The 22,940-nt window shown below is 42.0% G+C and overlaps 5 protein-coding genes across 5 annotated transcripts; all 5 read left to right on the top strand.

Annotated features, from left to right (window-relative positions):
- Nucleotides 1–2,821: 2,821 nt before the first annotated feature.
- LOC126784693 (uncharacterized) lies at nucleotides 2,822–4,184 on the top strand. The gene is made up of 3 exons (XM_050510179.1): nucleotides 2,822–2,966; nucleotides 3,084–3,146; nucleotides 3,612–4,184. Exons 1-3 carry the CDS (start codon nucleotides 2,871–2,873, stop codon nucleotides 3,750–3,752), a joined length of 300 nt encoding a protein of 99 aa, XP_050366136.1. The 5' UTR covers nucleotides 2,822–2,870; the 3' UTR covers nucleotides 3,753–4,184.
- A 7,441-nt stretch (nucleotides 4,185–11,625) lies between these two features.
- On the top strand, nucleotides 11,626–14,416 carry LOC126784684 (uncharacterized). Its single transcript, XM_050510169.1, has 3 exons — nucleotides 11,626–12,040; nucleotides 12,148–12,363; nucleotides 14,065–14,416. Exons 1-3 carry the CDS (start codon nucleotides 11,807–11,809, stop codon nucleotides 14,131–14,133), a joined length of 519 nt encoding a protein of 172 aa, XP_050366126.1. The 5' UTR covers nucleotides 11,626–11,806; the 3' UTR covers nucleotides 14,134–14,416.
- Nucleotides 14,417–14,708: 292 nt separating this feature from the next.
- On the top strand, nucleotides 14,709–17,555 carry LOC126782189 (plant-specific TFIIB-related protein 1). The gene is made up of 3 exons (XM_050507397.1): nucleotides 14,709–15,415; nucleotides 15,596–15,754; nucleotides 16,654–17,555. Exons 1-3 carry the CDS (start codon nucleotides 14,822–14,824, stop codon nucleotides 17,455–17,457), a joined length of 1,557 nt encoding a protein of 518 aa, XP_050363354.1. The 5' UTR covers nucleotides 14,709–14,821; the 3' UTR covers nucleotides 17,458–17,555.
- Nucleotides 17,556–17,670: 115 nt separating this feature from the next.
- Nucleotides 17,671–21,449, top strand: LOC126782196 (acidic leucine-rich nuclear phosphoprotein 32-related protein). The gene is made up of 2 exons (XM_050507407.1): nucleotides 17,671–19,558; nucleotides 20,663–21,449. The coding sequence occupies exons 1-2, from the start codon at nucleotides 18,443–18,445 to the stop codon at nucleotides 20,948–20,950; spliced, it is 1,404 nt and encodes a 467-aa protein (XP_050363364.1). The 5' UTR covers nucleotides 17,671–18,442; the 3' UTR covers nucleotides 20,951–21,449.
- A 632-nt stretch (nucleotides 21,450–22,081) lies between these two features.
- On the top strand, nucleotides 22,082–22,627 carry LOC126797564 (uncharacterized). Its single transcript, XM_050524216.1, is given in 2 exon segments — nucleotides 22,082–22,403; nucleotides 22,405–22,627. Coding segments are annotated over 2 exon segments (465 nt in total). The 5' UTR covers nucleotides 22,082–22,086; the 3' UTR covers nucleotides 22,553–22,627.
- The last annotated feature ends 313 nt before the right edge of the window (nucleotides 22,628–22,940 follow it).

The following is a 22,940-nucleotide window of genomic DNA, read 5'->3' as shown; positions in this document are numbered from 1 at the left end:
TTCCGGCGACCATCGACGCTCAATGACGGTACGAATGGTGCCGGCCAGAACTCCATTGCGGGCCACAACTGCTGAAATATACAAATTTCTGGAAAATTACAAATTCCGGCCACCGTGGCCGGCGATGAAGCTCCGGCCGGCATATACAGGAGCGTCATGAGGGAAGGAGTAGAACCGACATCATTTGTGTTGTCGTTGGGCGTCGCCGGTCGCCAAAAACGGCGATGTCCGCACTTTTGATGCATTGCGGACGTCCGCTCTCTAGCCCGCCTATATATATATATAGGGGCAAGAATATCACATTTCATAGATGAGTAAATATCAGATTGGAAATATACATTTATCAGTTGGATCGTATACATGCAATAAGGAGCACTTAGAGAAGTGTAAATTAATGGAACAATAAATTTAAGGGGTACTCTTCATTTCTATATTATTAGGGGCATGCAAGGGTCCAGCTGCTTTTGTGTATATCTGTAAGGATCACTTAGAGAGTTAGAGTACGTAGTGTAAGTTAATCGAACAATATATAGAACCTATCAATCGCAAAACTATATATATATATACACACATACGAATGTTTTCAGGTGTAGAGGTCCGTACCTTAAGTTAAGGTACATATTTTTAGTTTTATCAACGTTTCGATTGAGTTTTCACATCTCCAACGTCCAATCCTTAGGTAATAACGTATAGATCATCTCTGTAAAATTTCAGCCAATTTAATAATCATTGAGGTATCTAACTAAGTTAAACCAATGAACATATTAAATATGCCGAATTTGAACCGTTCATGTGTATAATAGAAAAACGCAGTTTTGAGTGACTTAACGATTAACAAATTGGCTGAAATTGTACAGATGTGATCTATACGTTATTGCCTAATGACATGATGGTGGAGATGTGAAAACTCAATCAGAAAGTTAGTAAAAAATGAAAATATGTACCGTAAATTAAGATACGAACCTCCGCATCTGAAAATATATATATACTAGAGTTGTTTGAGTCTTGGAGTTCTCCATCGAAACAGCAAAAATATTTGTGTTTCTCGTGTTCTTTTCGACGGTTTTGTGTTTATGATGTTGGAGATCTCTATTTGAACTTAACTATAGTACCCTTATACGTGCGAATGGGTCCGCGATCGATCGGGGATTGATATATAAGTATACAACTACTCGTCATCAACTACACTGTAACAATGGTTGTTCATAAAAAATAAGAAATAAAAACTAATAATGGTGGTACGTCTCTACTAATTCCAGCTCTTAGAGTCGTTTCTATCTTAATTAAACATGGAGGTGTCCGGTGATTAACTGACGGGTACGTATACGTAGGATTCAATTACTCGTTTTGTCTTTTTAGCAAGCCGTTAGGATAACATCCAGAGGCCCCTCAAAGATCACATCTGGAAGGGCATCGAATTTTCTACTTGATTATCTAATAATTATGGATATTTGTTGGTTCATTTCGATAAACTTCCTTCTATCTTTTAATTGAAACTTCTCTCTCTTGTACTTTACATGCATGCCATGACGAACGTTGAATGATACGTACAAAGAGAGAACACATTGCATGCTTTCATGAGAAACCCTAATAAACGGCTAGGAGAAAATATAGAATGTACGTGACAATATAAAGAGATAGGTGTTAACGCTATGCCCTTTAATATTTTAAACATCGTGATTGTTTGCCGTTTTAGAGTCTGATTGGCCAAGAAGACTATTATAAGTATTATTAGCACACGAGGGCAGTTTGGTAAGTTAACTTGTTACACCCTATTATCTCTATGAATACGTCTCTCTTCCATATCAAGGTAAGCCTCCTAAGTCTCTTATACTCCCCTCACACATATCCTCACTCTATTGGTGTAATATTATTTTTTATATAAAAATTATATTATATATATTTTAAAAGTTATTAAGTCAAACTTAATAAACAAGTCGAGCTTTTAACGAGCTCGAGATAGCTCGCGAGCTAAGCGAGTCGAACGAGCCGAATATTTGTTTGTTCAAGCTCGGCTCATTTTCAAGGTCGGGCTTAATATTGAGTTCAAACTTGGCTCATTTAGCTTTACGAGTTCGCCGAACGCGAGTCGAACACGAGCGGTTCGAGCATACTTACAGCCCTACCTCACCCTACATGTCTATCTTTACTGACTTAGACATCAGAGCGTTGAAGGCCGGCTAACCCGGTTTTCTCCCCGTAACGCCGTGTGTTTGTAAATCTCAAGTGACGGAGAGCTTCATCGGAATTCCGCCGTCGGAATCCCGACGTAACAATAGGTTAATCTTTCTCAAATAGTTAGCTAAAAACTCTGCTCTTTCATCAGCTTCTACCTAAAATATGAAGAGAGAAGATGGGGTGGGTGTGAATTAAAACTCAAAAACTCCCAAATTAACTAAGATCAAGAGAACTAGGTCGAATAATTGAATTTGGTCTCTGATTATACGAAGTAGTAAAATACTGTATGTACTTGACCTGCTTACGTCTCCGTGGTGCCTTCTGGTTCGTCTCTTTAACCAAGCACCGTGATGCACCCAAGTGTCTTGTTTTGACCGTCAGATATTCTTGATTTGGAAAGGTCGGCTAACCATTGAGTTTCCACATCGAGGAATAGAGATTGCTATCACCCGCCACGTCTTCCTTCTTACTCGTAAACCCACCCCTAGCTGCCACGTATTTATATTCTATGGTCTGAAGCCGCCTTGTAAGATTACGTGGTCTGATAGCTCGCACACCATGACCCGCAGCCTCATCTCTTTGCCTCGCATATAAAGGCTCGAGTTTACGTCGTCCTCTTCACCATTCTCATTCTCATTATATTCGCTGGAACTTGTAAATCTCTCTATCGATCATTCTGTTTCTAAATTACAATGGAAGGCGCATCACAGCTGGTACGGGGTGGAAGGAAATCATCAATAGAAACTGAGCCGAGAACGCTACGGTTTCATCAAATCAAATATGCAAGGGTATGATTGCATATAAGTTTTCTGGGTTTCTGCTTCTGCGTATGAGTTTGTTTGTCCTTCTTACTTTTTCCTGGGTTTTGTGGTGATGATCGATCATGGTTTTGATATGGGTTGCAGGAGGTAGCTGAGTATATAATGAATACAAGTAATATGGAAGAAGCAAAACGCATTTTCACCAAGGTAATCCCTGGTTTATTACTGATATAAGCTCATTGATCTAAATTCATGGTTATGGTTCCACGGACTTCAGATTTCCTTACAAGTCGATCATTCCTATTTTGTTCTTTCTGCTGGTGCAAAAACGAACATATATACTCTTTCCGATCCCACATATAGACAGTGGATGCCGGATTGCAAAAGTTTCGTTTAGTTTAGTGAAAGGTTTTTGTTATTATTCTATATACATCGTGTAAAAATGTTGGTATTGCAAGTGCATGATTACTGGAAAGCATGGATCGATCTCACCCCTTACAGAATTTAATAGTACTATGCAACGACCCATGAACAACTATGATTTTTAAGTGTGAAAATCAAGTTTTAGGCTCTTTTTTTTGTTCTGAGCTAGCTACAAGTGAGATCCAACATTTCTGGCCGGCTGCTGTATTAGAAATTGATTTGTATTATTGGCTAATGGTGGCTTTGCAGGGTTTAGAGCCGGTACTGCCAGTAGTGAGCGTTGTGAAGCAAAGTGGAGACGAAGTGATGGATTCGGAGGACGAATTTGAGTATTCACGATATCATTTCCGATTACGTGAACTGAGGGATGTAGCCACAGCCCCATTTTAGGTGGCTTTTTTGCGAATAGATGCATGCAAAATATTTTTTGTTCTGCTTAGTTTCATGATACCAAGGGTTCTGAAGGGATATATGTGAAGTACCCATACATGATTGGCCATGGATCTTAGGCCGAGTGTCGTGATTGAACTTTCATAAACGAAGGCGGTTCCTTGCAAATATGCGGAGGCGGTTTCTTGTAAATATGAGTGGGTGTTGCTCGATTTTATGGTTTTCAAATTTGGTGTTAATCAGTTGAGATTTGTATAAACATTTATTGATGACGTGATATTTGACGTATATAAACGAAGCAAGTAATCAACCAAAAGAATTTATATAGCTGATCCTTGTCAATCAAAATACATGATAATGTACATATTGTTCCGGGAGAATTACTATTCTACCCTTATGTGTGTCTTAACCTAATAGGTTTCCTGTTAGGAGATAGATTAGCATCTCCGTAATAGATTAGGACTCCGAATCCTACGGGATTGTGGTTTTGTAATGCTTATATATAGGCCCCCATATCATTCAATAATACACAATTATTTCATCCTGAAACACGTTATCAGCACGTTGCTCTAAAACCCTTAACTTTTAGACCCTATTTTTTTTTTCTCCCTCTCTCTCTCCTCCGCCGGCCGCCGTCGATTCCAAGCTCCGGCATCTCCTCGCCGGCGCACCTCCTGCAGCCGCCGCATCGCTGCCGCCGCAACGCAGCCCCGCAGCCCCTGCACGCTGCCCCCGCAGCCCCGCGCGCAGCCCCTGCACGCTGCCCTGCCCTGCAGCCCCTGCGACCCCCCCTCTGCAGACCCTGCGACCCCCCTGTTGCCCCTGCACGCAGCCTCCGCAGCCCCGCAGGGTATCCTTCGCATTCGCTCCGCAAAAAACATCTTTTTGCCCCGACAAACCCCACATGAGAGGATTCAAAATTGCTCCTCCCGCATATATACGCAATGAACGCGAACTGCACAAGCAAACTCTTCGCTCAAGAGAAGCTACTCCCGTCTTCTCTACCCTTTTGGGCCTTTAAACTATTTCTCTTTTTTCCTTTTTCTTTTCCTATTGCTTATTAAATCATTTATTTGCACGTTTTCGTTTTCTAACTCTGTTTCGCGTGCTTGCATAGGAAAAGTGATTACTCGTCGTACTATGGTGATGACATTCATGCCGAGATGGACGATACTTTTGCCATCTACATACGATTCCGATCGTATCCTCCCAAGATTTTTATGTCATCGGACGAAGATCGAAAAGGAATTCAACAAGCAACTTCATGCATGACGATCGATTTGCAGAGCAATTTACTTATATGCGGTCTATTTGGCAGACCAACAAGTATGTTTTTCTTAAAGTTGCTGCTTTTGAAGATATATATATAAATTATCGGGCGCTATTAGCCTTTTTCATGTCTTCTTTTCCGGCCTTTCTTATAACGTCGATGAGACCAAAGAGGGATATGATTCCCCTCTTGGTCGACGTTTTTCGTGTGACGGTCCTGGGGGAGTCACGTTATTATTTAAAAAGGAAGATATCGATTTCGTGTGGTCGCCTGAGTGCACCGCTGTTTTGGGTGCGATCATGAGAATCGCCGATATGCATCGATTATTTTGTGACCATATACATCACAACCCTTCTAATTCCGGTTACATACTTGAATATTTCGATTATTCGAAACCTATACAACCCTCGTTTCTTATGGATGCGTCGCCATCGCGACTGTTATTTGAATGTTTGAGTTTTCTTAAACTCATGTCTATAAACAATAATCCCAAGGTCTACGTACTCATTTATTTGAGTTGATTCATTACTCTGATGCAGCACTATTTGCTGACAAAAGATCCCAAAAATAAAAAATTCTATGGGACACACTTAAAGTGATTTAATGAACGTCTATGACGTTGTATTATCAGAGTTGACCTTGATGCATACTCCACATCCAAGAAACGCATGCCCTTTTTGGCACATGTATCTATTTCTTGAGGGAATTTTGGAGATGGAAAAGTAACATTCTTCCATTCTCAAGTAAGCAAACATTTTTGAGCCTCAGGCTAAGGCTCCGCCCAATCCGATATGCAAGATTTTGTTGCTACGGACTTTTGATTAGTCACTCTATTTTGACTATGTCTTCTGCTTACTATTTTTCAAGTATGACGTTGGCACTGCCATGATTATTGCTCGACTTTATCCTAAGTCGTCTATTGGAATTGGAAGCTTGTTTGTGTTGTATTAAATATTGGCATATTCTATAAAATTTCTCGTCTTTCTTGGACTTGTGAGAATTTTATTTGCCTTGGCTTAGCATGCATGGTCAACGTTTACAACTCACGTGGTTTTTAAATTGGCCGCTTTTGGGTTACATGGGACCCCAATAGCACTACATTGTGATTTTGGACTTTGAAATTTGGAAAACGGACCTCGGAACGTCAAAATTGACGTCGTTTTTTCCGGTTACTGTTCCGGAGTTTCCGGAACGTTTTCCGGCGTTTTGCCGGCGTTTCCGGCACCGCCATCCGGTTCCGGACGGCATTCCCTGTCGGACCTGAAGTTACGGCCTCCATACCGGCCAGGTCCGGCCACCGCCGGCAGAATTTCCGCCAATCGGTGCCGCCGGCTTTCGACGAGTTTTTCCGACGTTTTTTTTTCGTCGTTTCTCGTCATGTTTTCCGCATATTTCAGCAGTTCTTGCTGTCACGTATTCCCAGTCCAAATTTCACCCGGTTTTGAGTTAATTTGACATGGTTTTCCGGTTAATTTTCCGGTTTTCTCCAAGTCGTTTCATAGCTCAAATGATTTTATTATTATTGGTGACCACCCGCACCAAATGGAAGGTTTTCCACCGTAATTGTTTGGTATTCAACTGCTCCAATACCATGTTTTTCCAACTCTTGAGTTGAAGAATGTAGTTCTATTGCCATGTGATACATTCGATGGGATTGCCATTTGTATCAATCCCCTCTCTTACAATATCCTACGGCGTATTGTGTAGAGAAGTTCACCGCGTTGTTGACTCTCTTAATCTTCATTTTGGGAATGTCCCGCCGTGAAATCGAGTGTCTTGCTAATTGCGTAACCACCCACACTGTCCTACGGCGCAGGTAGTTGTTTTACGGATCTCGTGCGGAGATTGTGTTGTATATCTTCGTGCCTTGCTAAGTTTTAAAGGCCATACATGCCAATGATGGATTTTCATCTTGATATTTGTGTTAAGAATGGAGAGGAATAAATCTGTCAGATTTCATTGACAGTATCTTTTTCAAGCTTCGACAGTAGCTTTGTTAGCCTGTAGACATCGTTTTGCTTGCCTGCAGCAGTAGCTTTATGTAACTCAAGATTCTTTGAATCATGGGTTCGGTTTTACTGTCTTCTCGGTTTTGACATGATCGTTTTTTGGTCATTTTGAACAAGATATGATGATTCGAGTTCTTTGAAATTCACATTATCATCTATTTTTCATGTTCACGAAGCGATTGGAGGACCACCTCACCCATGCTCCACACGGTGAGGCCGAGCCTATCCGTGCCATGCACGGTGAGGCCGAGCCTGCCTATTTCGGCGGCTCTATGGCATTAAGGCCGTCGGTGGCGGCATCCCCTCCTTCACAGGAGCTTGTGATGCCTCCCGTGTCTTCTAATGCCTCCATGACAATCTCTGATGCCAATCGCTCATTTTGCAAAGCTTGTTCTTTTGCTAGATTTCAAGGAAGTCCTTATTTGCTAAGGCTCCAACCGAGAACATTCCATTCTTACAAAGTATTTAAGGTGACATTAGTGGACCCTATCCAACCGAATACGGACATTTTTCGGTATTTTTATGGCATAGGTTAAGAGCATCGACGCGTTGGTCACACGTCGCTTTGCTTTCCACAAGAAACGCTGCATTCGCTAAAGTTTTTAGCTATGATCATCATACTATGGGCTCACCACCCTTCCTATCCTCTCAAATCTATTTGAATGGATACCATTGGAGAGTTCACCTCCACGACTTTGATGATTTCGTTTTGCATATCTACTAGGATCGTCGTTGAACATATTATTCCTCATGTTCATTCACCGCACGATCTAGCAGAGCTCGGACTTGGTTATGGGTACTAACCTGCCGATTTTTGCATGGGGATATGTAATGATGTTGCATGCAGCGACACTTATTCGTTTCAGACCCACAACTTGCCAAGTGTTTAGTGCGTACCAGATGGTCACTGGATACGATCCCAACGTTCTTTTCACTAACGCCTATTTGGTTAAAGTTATTTATGTGCCTCTATTGTAGTTATCTCAATGGGTCTACTTGAAACGATTAAGTATTCTGGTTGGTTATGATTTATGAATCACCAACACTTGTCCGCTATTTCCAATCTACAACCGTTGATCTCTATCCTGCGATATTAGCAGACGGTCACTTTGATGAGACATATTTCCCGTCGTTAGGGGGAGATATGGAATGCTCCCATTCTGGTTTTAACGCCAGGAATTGACGTGGTGTGGCACTATGTCTCATTAAGATCCCGCACTACTCAAAGTGAGCAAATGTGCAACGCATTATCGACCTCCAGAAAGTCAAAGATTCGATGCTTAATGACTTTACCGATATTGCGAAAGTGACGAGATCGCACATAAATGCTGTGATGTGCCGGTAAGGTTGGAACTCTCAGAATATGAGAGAATTTCATATGACCTGGTCCTAGCACCGTTGGCACCATCTCTGACAGTGGGAAGGAAGCCGGCGATGGCACCATCGTACGCTGTGGTGTTGTCGGCGCCCGTGGCATTGCACCACAAAACAAGGGCGGCAAACGCAAAGATGGACTAGTAAGGGTCATAGCTTCGGTCTTGGCTCCTGCCTAGATAAGGGGGAGACCATTATTCTCTAGAATCAAAACTAGAAAGAAGCGAAGTGCGTAGGCACAAGTATTTCGCCCATCATCAAGAGATATCCTCTAAACATGTGTATCAACTAAGTTTCTGTGGGACGCTACAGACTCATTTTGTTGATGTTAGAGAAGAATAGAACTCTCACGAATTGATCGTATACAACGCGCGCGTGTGTTTAATGTATTGATCTCCCATGATTGATGATGTATTCGCTTATGCTCTTATTCCGTTGTAAAGCATCAACGATGAGCAACTTGACCGAAGTGGAAAGAATCAATACAGGCTGAACTAGACTTGTTATGTTGGTCGTTGTTCGTAAGTGTAATGAGAAAGATGAAGTTATGCGATATATGCAGGACTTATGGCGCAAAGATTGTCTCATTATCCTAGTATTGACTACGATGAGTTATATTCTCTCGTTATGGACATAATTGTTTTCCGCTACTTGATCAGTAGTAGTGTCCATGAAAACTGATTTGCAGCATATGATAGTGGTCATAGAATATCTGTAAAGGGATCTTGACGCAGATATGAGAGTGCCCGATGGACTTTAAATGCCTCCAGACCACGGAGAGCTTATGTAATCAGATTGCGACGTTCGAGAGAACGTAGTACAATCGGTTGCAAGAACTCATACCCATATGTGTTCATATGAAGCTAATTCTTGATTCTCTATTCCGTCTAAGTATAGATGATGAAGAGATTCAATGAGCTATACATTCATACATGTTAGTGTTGTTGGGACACTATTGCTTTCATTATGACGTGATTAGCTATGCGCCTATGCATTGTCATTGGACTTGCATTGCTTCTTTGACATGGGTTTAGTTCTACACTCAGTGAACCAACACAAATCATATCCACACCAACGCCGCCAGCAGCTCCAGCAACATCAACGTACGCCTTGGTGTAGCAGTCGACACTGGTAGCGTAGAGGATGCGTACGGTTCCGTCTTGAACCAAAATCAGTCCTTCATTGGTCCATTCCCCCATTCTTTTCGCGAAAGACACATTAAATGTGACAAATCAGAATCTGTCCAGTTTCGTAGGTCAACTTCAACGAGACCTACAAGACAGCTCGCTCGATGAAATATGGTGAAATTGGTACCGTTGGAAAGGCCTATGTGTATACTTTCCATGGACATCAACCATTCGTTCATAGCTATCATATTGAGTGAGTTATGGCCGTTTTAGCAAAGTAGGACAGTCCTGTCCGGAAATTTGCAAGTCAGTTAACTTCGACAGAGCATTGTGAACTGCTCCGATCGGATGAGGTTGTGAACCTTATGTCACTGGAAAGCCACGGGTGTCTACTTTTCAGAACATTTTACGGTTCGCTGATACCTATTTTGACGAAGAAGTTATGGCCGTTTAAGTGAGTGAAGGTCATTCTACCCGAGAATCTGATTTTCATTGCAAACTCTTGTTTTGAGTTGTTATGCAATCTTGTTTCCTAAGATCTAAGTTTGGCTAAGTATAGCATGGATGATCTAAGGATGTGTGGCTAGATTAATGATTAATCATTAGCCCAAGACTACGTTTGAGAAGCATGTAATGAACGTTGTATACGTTGTTCTTTGTACTCCATGATTATGGCACTAATCAGGGGGAGTTGTTTCGTAGACTTCAGGGGGAGTCTACCTAACATGATGCTATCAAATGTAGACGGTGCGTTGTGCTCTTTTTCCCTTCGATCAAGCTTTTGTTTTACCCAAGAGGTTTTTGTTTTGCTTGACAAGGTTTTTACCGAGGCAACGATATGTGCACCATGCAACCTAGACATGCGACACAAGGGGGAGTGTTCCGGGAGAATTACTATTCTACCCTTATGTGTGTCTTAGCCTAATAGGTTTCCTGTTAGGAGATAGATTAGCATCTCCGTAATAGATTAGGACTCCGAATCCTACGGGATTGTGGTTTTGTAATGCCTATATATAGGCCCCCATATCATTCAATAATACACAATTATTTCATCCTGAAACACATATGTCAATATGCTAATTGAAACACTAGTGCTTCATGTGCTTGGCGACAGTTTCACATGCACGAATCACAGATTGAGAATGTATTTTTTGTACACATTGATATGTTATAACATAATCCAGCATGTGCTTTATACGTACATATGTTACATTAGACTATGAATACAATTTAAGAAGTATGGGTTTAACATTTGATTTCAAAGAAGTTAAACGACGGGTTAAAATGTAGAAGATAATGTGTGATATGATCTTTTTACTTTGTAATAACGAATTAAATATTATCTATGAACTCTCGATATCATTATCACAAACGGGTGACTGTTGGGGAGAAAATTGGTGCGAGTCAATTTGACGTTTTTAGTATTAGTTAATTTTTTTTGTTATAAGACGGTCGGTTCTTCTAAAAATTCTCGTAGAGTGCCGAGAGTGAACATTATTCACATTAAATGTGTCGCAAGATATATGTAGGGAAGTGTCATGAACTATTTAAAACGACAATCGCTAGTTATTAACTTGGTAGGCTGCTCGTAACTTTTCAAACAACTCGGTTGCACTTGCATCCTTCTCTCACTTTCATAGACAATTTTCACTAGATTGATCAACAAAACGCCCAGAAAAGAGTTTCAATAAAACTTGGTTTTGAACTTTTGATCGGAATGTCTCCCTTGGAGTTGAAAAGTTGAAAACCTACTCTGGTCGATGTGGTTTGGAAATTTTGGACAACCAACTTCGTCGGTGCAGTTTATGGTCGGGACAAAATCCAAGTCGATACCAAGTCTCATTTTTTGGTACGATCCCACTCCAACTCCAAGTCGGTGGATCTCTACATTTGATATTTGATACGACAAAACAAAGACAAAGTCTTAGAATCTAGATCACGGCCTATCAAACGGCCAGAAACTCCCCGCCTTAATCTAATTTTAATTAAGAATCCAATAATGTCAACTCAATCAAAATCATAATCCCGTGCAGTGGCCCTCACAGTAAATACTCTACACCTCCACCACTTTCTCTGAAACAGCAAAATCCACGATCCCCACATCGCTCTCCATCACTCCACGCCCTTTCCCAATCTCACAGTCCACATCACAATGTGAAAAATCCACTCCTGGGTTTTACACACTAGCTAAAAATAGAGATACCCAACTCATTAGTTTTTTTAGTGCCCTAAAATTGAGAGATTGGGGTTTTCGTCTCTGTGATTTGATCGGAGATGAAGGATGACGATGGCCTCCCGACGACGACGGCGGCCGGAAAAAAGGAGAGCTCCGATTCGAGCCTACTACTCGGGAAAGGCAGGTACAAGTTCTGGGCATTGGCGGCGATTTTGCTGCTGGCTTTCTGGTCTATGTTCACCGGCACCGTCACGCTCCGGTGGTCCGCCGGCAACCTTAACCGTTTCTCCGACGACATGGATTCCCCTATTCACGACGATCTCGACGTCCTCGTGAGTTTCTGTCTTTGTTTGTTGAGGTCTTAGGCTTTGTGGATTTTTTGTAATTTGGTTGGGTTTGAGTTTGAGTTTGGATCTAATGTGTGATGGTGTTGCTGCAGGAAATGGAGGAGAGGGAGAAGGTGGTGGAGCACATGTGGGATGTGTACACTAATAGCCGTCGGATCAGATTACCCAGATTCTGGCAAGAGGCGTTTGAGGCTGCTTATGAGGACTTGACCAGTGATGTTCCTGGCGTGCGTGACTCTGCCATTTCCGAGATCGCCAAGATGTCGGTGCGGTCAGTCGATCTCGATCCACCTCCGGTTCAGTCTGCTGTGAGTATCCTCCCCTTTTATCGAAACTACATTGTTGAAGGTTTGGGTTGGCGAATTGTTCTTTGATTACCAGTGAAGCAATGTAGCATAACTGTGCTGGATTTTTGTTTTTAGGTATTTTTTTAGTCCGGAGTTTGGGGTGAAGTAGAAAATTGGCAATTGGCTTGTCGTGATATGAACACTGTTACTTGACATTAACCATGAGTATAGGATGATTAAAATCTGCTGCATTATCACGTTTCTGCTTGTTTATACCACTAGGCTATTGCTTGTTCTATATTACAACTGTTATTATTGTACTATTTTCATTCTGGTTGGATTTGTTTGGACTTCGACCCTTGAACCCTGCTACTGTATTTAAGTTGCCATCATTTCTCTGCTAGTGCCATTAGATATCTAAGTGGCAGATAGGAAGTTTTAAGACCACTGTAATAGTGGAAGTATAGATAGAGTACCCTCTAGTTAGTTATCCCTTTCCTGAGTTTCCCTATGCTCCAATCGCTTCCTATCAGCTACTCGGAAACTCACTCACCTGGTTTGATCAAGATCCACAAATCTTTCACTGTATAGGTATCCATAGAGTGACAGCTAGCCATGTGATGACAAGTAACAACTCACATTTTGTTAGCATCGTGTTGTGTTTCTATAACCACTTTGCTTTTAGCATTTTACAAGTAACAAGTCATGGTTGCCTGCGGGATCACTGGCTCACAAACGCACTGTCTGCTGAGAATGGTGCTTCACCCTATATATGAGGTCATTGATTCATTTTGCAAGAGCTCTCAGATGCAAAGTGAATCATTCAGAGTAGGGCAGAATGAGAAACGTGCAGGTTAACTTTAAGGATCTGCATCTGTGCATTAGTTCTCCTTAGTAATTGAAAGTGAATTTTAGATTCAGCCAATTCCAGGACATGTCATGTTGAGACATGCGAGATACTCTTGCAGATGTCATGTGATTTACTTCATTCAGAAGGGACGATTGAGAGAGGCTTTACCCCCTGGCGGGGTTTCTTTTGGTTTTCCTTTTCTGCTTGGTTCTGTTTTTGAAACCAAGACCAAACTAAAACCAAGAAGTTAAATTGCATGGAACCAGGATTTTATACCAAAGACCCGCACACATTGATGATGTTTAGACTTTCTTTGATCATTTTGGTGTTAAATAGACATAGGTCTATCTAGCCTCCTCCCAGATCGCATGCATTATGCTAGTTTGCCATCATACTTTACAAATGATTGATCATCTAAGAGTAGTTAGCATCACATAATATTTCATATATCCATGGGGTGATCTGTACATGTTATTTATCCTAGCACAAGACAGTTGTAATTATCTCTTATGAACGATGTTTTGAAAAATTTATTCTGGGAAGGTCTTCGTATGCCTGCAAGATGTCTCTTTAGCTAAGTGTATAGTTTTAAGTAGCTATTTTGAAAATAACGCAAAACAAATAGAGTTATGTGGTTGGTGATGTATTTGAAGGCAGTCTGTTTATGAAACCTACACATTTAGTCTATTTGGATGTACATCTTCATTGTGACCTTATGATTATATATACCATTACTTTGTGCACTCGTAACAATTTAATCATAGCCTTACTGTTAGGTTTTCGAGTATCTCACATTTTATGAATGCCTGAATCTTGCTAGAAGCATATTTTCATATCCTGTAAAACTTAACAAGTTTTTCTTTTCATATCAGAGCGCACGAGAATTCACAAAAGCACTGAAGCATCCGGATAAAGCTAGGGAACTCTTGACATCAACGTAAGGTGCTCGATGATACAAAGACTATTAAGACCCCCGGTTCAAGTCTGTCTCCTCCTTGCTGAAATTACAACTGCTCATGTGCTGCCCAGAGTTCGCGAGTGGTAGTTATGTGTAGTCACACTCTGATTCATGTTTCCGTAGGGGAAAAAAAACTAAACAATGTATTGACTTAGGTTCTCATGATTGTTCCAGTTTTGGATATCACAATCTTGCCATGTTGGTAGCAAAAAAACTGAAACAACCTGTCAAGTAGGTGAGTGGTGCAGGAATTTTGATGTTGATATTTATTCTTATAAAAATTGAGTGAAGGAAATTCTAAAGCTTCTTCCCTCACCTAGTTTGCCTCGTGGAGCATCTGCATGTTGATTTTGTCCAATAGAACCTCACAGGTTTGTGTAATCCTTCAACGTTTACTGTGAATTCCTCATTTGGCAAACCTAAAGAATGCGAGAAACAGATCTCTGAATGCTACATTATGTTTTGTACAGAAACCAACACAAGAACAGGTCGAGTTGGTTTTTATTTTTTATAATGCTCCGGAGTATGGAAATTATCTTGAAACTAAACACCGTCGCGTGGTTACTATAGAACCATGGTGTCAAAATTAGGTTAGGCACATATATGTAAGTTGACCCCTAAATAAGGGACCATTGTGATTTGTGAAAGAAAGAAACCCAGCAAGTAGGAAAATGAAGTGTCCGTACTGCTCGGCCGGACAAGGCCGCTGTGCGACAACAACCTCCCGTCGTTCAATCACGGAGTGCACCTCCTGCGGGCGCGTGGTGGAAGAGCGCCAATCCCAATTCCACCACCTCTTCCACCTACGCGCCCAAGACACCCCTCTCTGCCTCGTCACCTCCGACCTCCCTACCCCTCCACCCCAAAACGACGACGTTTTAGACGACGGCGAACAAGAAGAAGACCCGTTCGAGCCCACGGGGTTTATCACCGCCTTCTCGACCTGGTCCCTCGAGCCCAACCCACTCTACCTCCGCTCCTCCCTCTCCTTTTCCGGCCACCTCGCCGAGCTCGAGCGCGTGCTCGAGCTCTCCTCCGCCTCCTCGACCTCGTCGACCGTCGTGGTTGATAGTCTCAGGGCGTATATGCAGATCATCGACGTGGCCTCGATTCTGGGATTGGATTGTGATATTTCGGACCACGCGTTTCAGTTGTTTAGGGATTGTTGCTCAACCACTTGCTTGAGGAATCGCAGCGTTGAAGCCCTAGCTACTGCTGCTTTGGTCCAGGCCATAAGGGAGGCCCAAGAGCCCAGAACCCTTCAGGTACTTCAATTCTCTGCTTTGTATTTTGGTAATTGTAATAATTGAAGTGGTAATTAGGTCTGTAATAGTAGTTGAGGTTCAATGTATTACTGTTTTTGTTACTGATTGAGTTGTTATGGATGAATTGCGATTTGTGGTTGCTGGTTAGTGATGATTTGACTGTTTGATTCTGTAATGCAGGAGATTTCAATTGCGGCTAATGTAGCGCAGAAGGAGATTGGTAAGTACATCAAGATACTTGGGGAAGCCCTGCAGCTAAGTCAGCCTATCAACAGCAACTCCATATCGGTTCATATGCCGAGGTTTTGCACTCTCCTCCAGCTCAATACGTCTGCTCAGGTACTGTTGTTCCGGTCCTGAATTTGGTACTCCAACTGTTGGCTGATTATACTTTACATAATTTGAATTTTCTGCTGCACTGAGCCTTGAGGTTTATTTGTTTAGATGATTGTTGATGGAAAGAGATATCACATTGATTACACTTTCTTATTTATGTTCCAGACTTGAACTAGTAGTTTGGGAACTTTTTCGTGAAGTAAAACTATTATTACGATTGCTCAGGCACATTGTTTGCTAGATTCTAATCATGATCTGTTAGTTTCATATTTTTGAAACCAAAATTTAACTGCAATATCTCTTGATAAGAAAGAAAGCACAATCTTTATAAAAACAATTCACATAGTAATTTATAAACCACCTTGAGGATGTGTTTGATGAGTCTCTTATTGGCTTGACTGACATATGTCATCTTTCAGTGTATTGGATGAGGTTTTAGTTCCCACATATTGTATGGTTTCACTTGGTGACTGAAGTCTGTACTTTAACATAACTTTCTGTTAACTGAACTATTCTCTTGATCAACTCTGACCATGATTATGTAACATTTGATGCAGCAGTATTTCCTTATTTGTAGTATGATCTTTTAGCTTCTATTTTAGTGAAAGCCAAATGAAAACACTAAACATATAGTTGTTGAGTTTGGTAAACCCTAGACGTATGACATGCTAGTTTCTTGATCACCTTTAAAATTTGTTTCAGTACTATTTGCTTGACTGGCATCTTGCAATATCCTCATATTCAATATGGTATGAGGGTTATAGATCTGTGTTCCTGCAGGAACACGTTTGTCTTGGTGTTTTTGCTGTGATGTATGTTAATAACACTGAACTTCAACTTAAAAATTATACCAACTGAAATGTTGTTCGTGATCAAGTCTGACCTTCACATTCTTTTTGTAGAAACTGGCAACTCATATTGGAGAGGTTGTTATCAACAAATGCTTTTGCACTCGCAGAAATCCCATTAGCATCTCTGCAGCTGCTATATATTTAGCTTGCCAGCTTGAAGACAAGCGAAAAACTCAGGCAGAGATTTGTAAGGTGACTGGTCTTACTGAAGTTACTCTCCGGAAAGTCTACAAGGAACTCTTGGAGAATTGGGATGACTTACTCCCATCTAATTATACACCAGCTGTTCCTCCAGAAAGAGCATTTCCTACTACTGTAATTGCTTCCGGACGATCTTCCGCACCAAAAGTTGATTTACCAGAACTACCAATTTATTTGGACAGAGAGAAGCAGCCAGAGATAAGACCTGACAAACCAAATGAGGGATTAGATATGAACCTCGAGCCCACCGAAGAAGACGATTATGACAGTAGAGGCAATACACAAGCTGCACAGCCCCAGGTGATGAACCTTTCAGCACTTCTGTGGCAAACCCAGGTTCCATTCGTCAATACCGGAACTGCAGCAGTACTAAAGTCACAGAATATTGCCGCAGGAATGGACAATGACGTGCCACAGAGAATCCAAAACCTCGAGCAGAAGTTGGACAAGGACACAAAAGGTTCTAGTAGTAGTCGAAATTCAGCTTCTGGCGCGAGTTCTCTGACCAGGCAGTTTCGATACCCACCCTCACCAGGTTCGTCTCCAAATGTTCAGTATCTGCTTCCCCCAAAGCTTGGACCAGGCTATACTGAGCTTAGAGGCAGCAGGGGTCAGAGTGGAAGTGAAAATTCTAAGCAGAGTGGGGATGCCTGAGTGGTACAAGTGATTCTTTTGTTGTATGTAAGCCTAAGACCTTAAGACGTGACACATTATTAGCTTCATGGTCGATTAAATTTTCCAATATTTCGGTACCCCGAATGCAAGCACTACTTGGTAATTTCATCCTTCAGTCCCACCTTAATTACTGTGCTCGGGCAATGTTACTACGACTGACTGACTCCTCGTCTTTGTGTTTGATCAGATGAGCCTGAGGGGTTGCAAACGACGTGTCGTATGGAAGATGTCAACACCCAATTTTTTGTCGTACTCATGAATAGTCGTCATGCCTCAGGTAAGCATTGTGGCAAAACCTCGTAATTATATCAAATCTGATGGGCGTATGTATAAATTCGGCCCGATATTTGTACCACAGTGACGTGTCTTGCATGCGCATCCGAAATCTTCTCTCCTAGCCTCATCCGATCTCTACAAACAAACACACCTTCCCACAATCCACACCGTCCGCTAGTCCACGTCACCAATCCTCGCAATCCCAATCCGACGGCTAATGATTGCGCAATAATGCTAATAGTCTGGTAGGTGCAGCTCCCCTCCGAACCCTAGCCACGGCGAAAGACAAACGAGCCCCTCTTCTCTCTTTTTAGAGGTTTATCCCCGACTCCACCCACCCGCCCAATACGAAGAGGAGAGAGAGAGCGAAAGAGAAAAAAGAAAACAAATTGGGGAGCAAAAAAAACAAACAGGCCTCCTTTGCTATTTGCTTATTGCTCCTGAGGCATCCCCAGCTTTGCAGAACAGAGAGGAGTCCGTACATCTCAATAAAATTAGGGTTTAAACAAGAGAGGGGGAATTGGGGTTTCAATTCGGCGTCGTTTTGATAATTTGGATTGGGAATTGAGGCTGAAAGTAGGGTTAGAGAGTCTGTTTCATCGGTTTGGGTTTGTTTGGAGAAATTTAGAGGGTGAGTTTTGTGAGTTTGATTTGTATGAGATAAAAAGAGAGCGGTTGGATTAAATTGATGGACGAGATCTGGGAGCGAGCCATTGAGACAGCGCTAGACGGCGAGACGGACCACGCTGCGGCTCGAGTGCTGACTCTTGATGGTGCGGTCAAGTGCGTCCAGGGCCGGCTACCTCCTCCGGGCGTTCTAGAGAAGTTCCAGAACCTTCAGCATCTCTCGATTGCAAACGTCAGCGTTTCGTCCCTGGAGCAGTTCCCTAGGCTGCGCAACCTCCACTCGCTCATACTCTCCGACAATCGAATCGCCGCAGGGCTGGAGTTTCTCGTGGAGGCCGGGCTGGACTCGCTGAGGGATTTGGATTTGTCCAACAATCGGATTCAGTTTATCGAAGATCTAGCGCCGCTGGCGCAGCTGAAGCTGACGTCGCTTGATCTGTACGAGTGTCCGGTGACGAGGGTCAAGGATTACCGATCTAGGGTTTTCGGGTTGATTAAATCGTTGAAGTATTTGGATAAGATGGATGCGGAGGAGAACGAGCCGCCGGAGAGTGAGGATGAGGAGGAGGAGGATGAGGAAGACGAGGATGACCCCGGGAGCGGAGAGATTGATGGGGAGGATCGGCCGTTGAGGATGAGTAATGGCCACAGTGCGGCGGCGGAAGGGGTGGTGGATGTTGATGAGGATGAGGAGAGTGATGCCGATGAGGAGGAGACTTTGACTGCCACTAGGGTGAATGGACAGAGTCATCTTGCGGTGGAGAATGGGTTCCGGGTCGCTCCTGTGGCCGGGGAGAATGGGGAAGAGGATGATGAGGACGACGATGAGAACTACTCGGGCGAGGAGATTGATGAGGAGGACAGCGAGGATGATGAAGTGGTGGAGGTGCATGAGATTGAGAGTAGTGATGATGATGATGAGGATGGGGTGGAGTATGATGAGGAGGATGAAGATGAGGAGGAGGAGGAGGAGGAAGTGGATAATGATGAGGGGGGTTTGGCGGCGCCTGAGAGTACAGGGAGATTAGCAAGCGCAGAAGGAGAGATTGATGGCCATGAGCAGGGAGAGGATGACGGGGATGAAGATGATGATGGAGAGACTGGGGAGGAGGAGCTGGGTGTTGAGGATGAGGGACCGGTTGAGGTTGAAGATGAAGATGAAGATGGTGAGGAAGAGGTGAGAGCTCCTTATTGTTGTATCATTTGGCCTGATTTATATTTACGGCTTGCTTTATTTTTACTTCTGCATACGTTTTGCTGCCAATTAGTTGACTAATTGTTGCAAACTAACTTTTCTTGAGTTCCCTGCAGCTCCTGATATAATCATAAAATGGTTAAAATGGTTACTATGTCAGGCAATATCTGCTTCACGTTGGGTCAAATTATGTTGACTGGTTTCTCTTTAGATTTTCTGCCCCAATTCCAACTCATAGGCTGCTCTTCTTAATATTTGGTGGTTTTGGTTTAGCTTCTTCTTAATTGTCTTTTTGGATCTGAAATTTTTGTTTTTGCAAGTCTGCATCACTTGGGGATTCAAAAATTAAATATCTTTTATGGTTAATTGGTTCAACTCATATTTAAATATGGGGCAAACATATTTTCATCAAAATCCTCATTTTTAAAAATGGGAGAAACATGTTTCTGTTAAACCCCTCATTGGTGTTGTATTATTGTCACTTTTCTTTTGTTTTTTGCTTGGTAGAATTTTTTTTAAGCTCCATCTGAATTCGTGTAATGTAAGTATACTACTGTACTGAATATGACTTCTGATGTCGTTTCATGCTTTTCTCAATCTTTGGAGCATATATGTGTTATATACAGTTTAAAATTTTACTTTGTAGACAGGGATTAATCCAAAGTCCCCTTTTTATTTCTTATGATTTTTTCTGGTTTCTTTTGTTTTGGGATATGATTTGTTTGTTACACTGTTATATGTCTTGTTGAGGAGTTAAACAGAAAACTAGTAATAATTATTGTTACTGTTCTGATTGCTGCTATGCCAGTTCCTGAATTTGAGGAAGTTTTGCTCAGTAAAACCTGTTTGTAAAGTAGGACTGTGCTAGTTAGTTCCATTAGGGTTTTTGTGCTGGATAGGCCACTTGGTATTAATTTGATGATTTCGTTGTTAGATAACTTTAGATCCTATTTTTCTGTATGTGCGTATGTGCGTGTGTACTGATTCGAGTCGATATTAAATTGTCCACCTTATGTTTTTCTCATTATCGCCACTATTATAAACTTTGGAATTTGTGAGCTCACAGAAATATGATGGGCATTGCAGGAGGATGACTTTGGCGGAGGTTACGTAATGCAACCTGTGGCCCAGGCTGAGGAAGAAGATGCTGGCGGCAGTGACATGGACGCAGAGAATGAAGAAGGTGATGGTGAAGAGGATGAGGTGGAAGTCGAAGAGGATGATGATGATGAAGTCCAGGTTCTGCCTCCCTCCTCTTCATCACAGCACAAGAGAAAAAGAGATGAAGCTTCAGATTCAGACGACAATGGTGAGGACGATGAGGAAGACGATGATGTGGTTGAGTACAGCAAGTCTTCGAAGAAGCACCGTTGACGCTCAGTGGATCCCCTGCCAAATGCTTATGTGTTCTTGTTGATGCCTTTTTTCCTTAGCTTGGAGACAGAAGAAACTCAGATTTAGATTTAGATTGGTTGGTAGGTTAGAGAGATGAGAGACCAGTTAGTTATTTTCATGGATCTTCTTGGACAAACATAATATTATGATATTATGGTGGTCTGTCAAGGAAAGGGTCGTTGCGTCCTCGGATGCAATGGAACTTTTGAATTTTCAAAAAGTCGTTGGTGTTTTGATCCCTCCTTACTTGTAGCCGTTACTGTGTGGTGATTCAAATGGCAGTTATTGGCGGTTCTGGTTCATCAGGAGTCAGGTTCAATAGAGAGGGAAGTATATGGAGGGAAAATTGAGGACTCAAATTCTTGTTGTTTTGAGTTATGTTTGTCCAAGCTAGGGTTTTTTTTTTTTGGTTGGAGGAAAAAGGGAATTCTGTAAAATGCCTTGTAGATAGTTTTCATGAATGAATGATGCGACTTAATCAAGTTGGCTTCTGGGTCTTTCTTTATGTGATTTTCTACTTAAAAAAACAAAAATTGGGCAGGTGGTGACGTGTAAATTGTGTTTATTTTACCTGGTGGCAAATGATTGCGAGAGGTAATGACATGTGACATGGGACCTAATGATCTTTAATCCCAAAGCCAAAGGAAAGATAACACAGTCGCCTGATGCATTGATGCTCTTGATTCTTATTGTGTTAGGTTGTATACCTCAGTGTTACTCAGAAGCTGAGGTGGTTGGATTCTATTGGTTCCATCAGGAAATGGTTATAGGGTGTGGTGTAGGCAATAGAAGCCATCTCCAGCTGAAATCGTCGGCTAGTTTTGCCTCAAAAATGCTTTAAAGAAAAGCAGCTTTCCGCTATGGTGCTAATGTGCTATTACCATTGTCAAACACTTGGTACCATATTTTTCTTAGCCAAAGATAACACAAGAAGAAATAATTTCTTTATAACCCAAATATAAACGTTACTTTGCGAATTGTGGGTTGAGATGATATATAATATCGGACCAATTACATGACCGTGGCTCGATCGGATAAGGTATTAAAGAGCATAGTGAGTTCAGCAAACTAAGCAAACCAGCAGCTCCCTCTTGCATATTTCTCTTAACCTCAGAATGTTGCTTCTTACACCAGCATCCACTTCACTATTGTCACACCCAGCAAATGGTCACAATGTCACATACAAAACAAACACAACCAGACTTCACACCCAACTCAAGGTCTTCTCCATGGTCAAGCAAACCAGTGAAGAAACCGGCAGCACCACCACAGAGAAAATAGCCATAGCTGGCGGATTGGTCTCGAATCCGGTCATTGGTTGATCACTCTACGCCCTCAAGACCACCGGGTGCGGCCCTGCCTCCCGGACCGGTGGCTCCATTGGTGCACTTGAAGGTGTGAGCTACCTAGCTGTGTTGGGAATAGTTGGTTGGTCTTCCCAATGGACCATTTGGATTGTTGGGTGCCGTTGAGGGTCTGTCTTACTTGTCTTTGCTTGCCATTTTGGTTGTGTTTGGTATTCAGTTTGTTCAGCAGGGCTCCCTTCCAGGACCTCTTCCAACTGACCAGTGCTTTGGATGAAGATGGAGATGATGATAATGTGGATTTTGGGCCACTACAATTCTATCTTCTGTTTGTGGCAGTCATGATTTTAAAGAATTAAAGAACTATTCTACTATAGTGTCATGTATGGGGTATGTAAGAGAACTCGAGCTCTAGTTCTACTAATCAAATGTTGTTCCTTCAGTTTCATTGTGGTGTGCCCGCCTGATTTGGTTTCTGGTTGTATGTGTGGCTTCAATGTGTTTTATGCATAACCTAAAATTTATTGAGAAATTGTGTTACATATTTTAATGGACAAAATATTGGTCACTTCTCCAATTTTTAGTAACTCGACAGTTTAGTTCTTCATGTTTCAATTTCAACTGATCACTTCTTATATTTTCAAATTTTAAACAATTTGGTCATT

Source organism: Argentina anserina, chromosome 1 (assembly GCF_933775445.1).
Source record: "Argentina anserina chromosome 1, drPotAnse1.1, whole genome shotgun sequence".
Taxonomy (NCBI): Eukaryota; Viridiplantae; Streptophyta; class Magnoliopsida; order Rosales; family Rosaceae; genus Argentina; species Argentina anserina.
The sequence above is the reverse complement of the archived record's forward strand: the minus strand, read 5'-3'. Positions and strand labels throughout refer to the sequence as shown.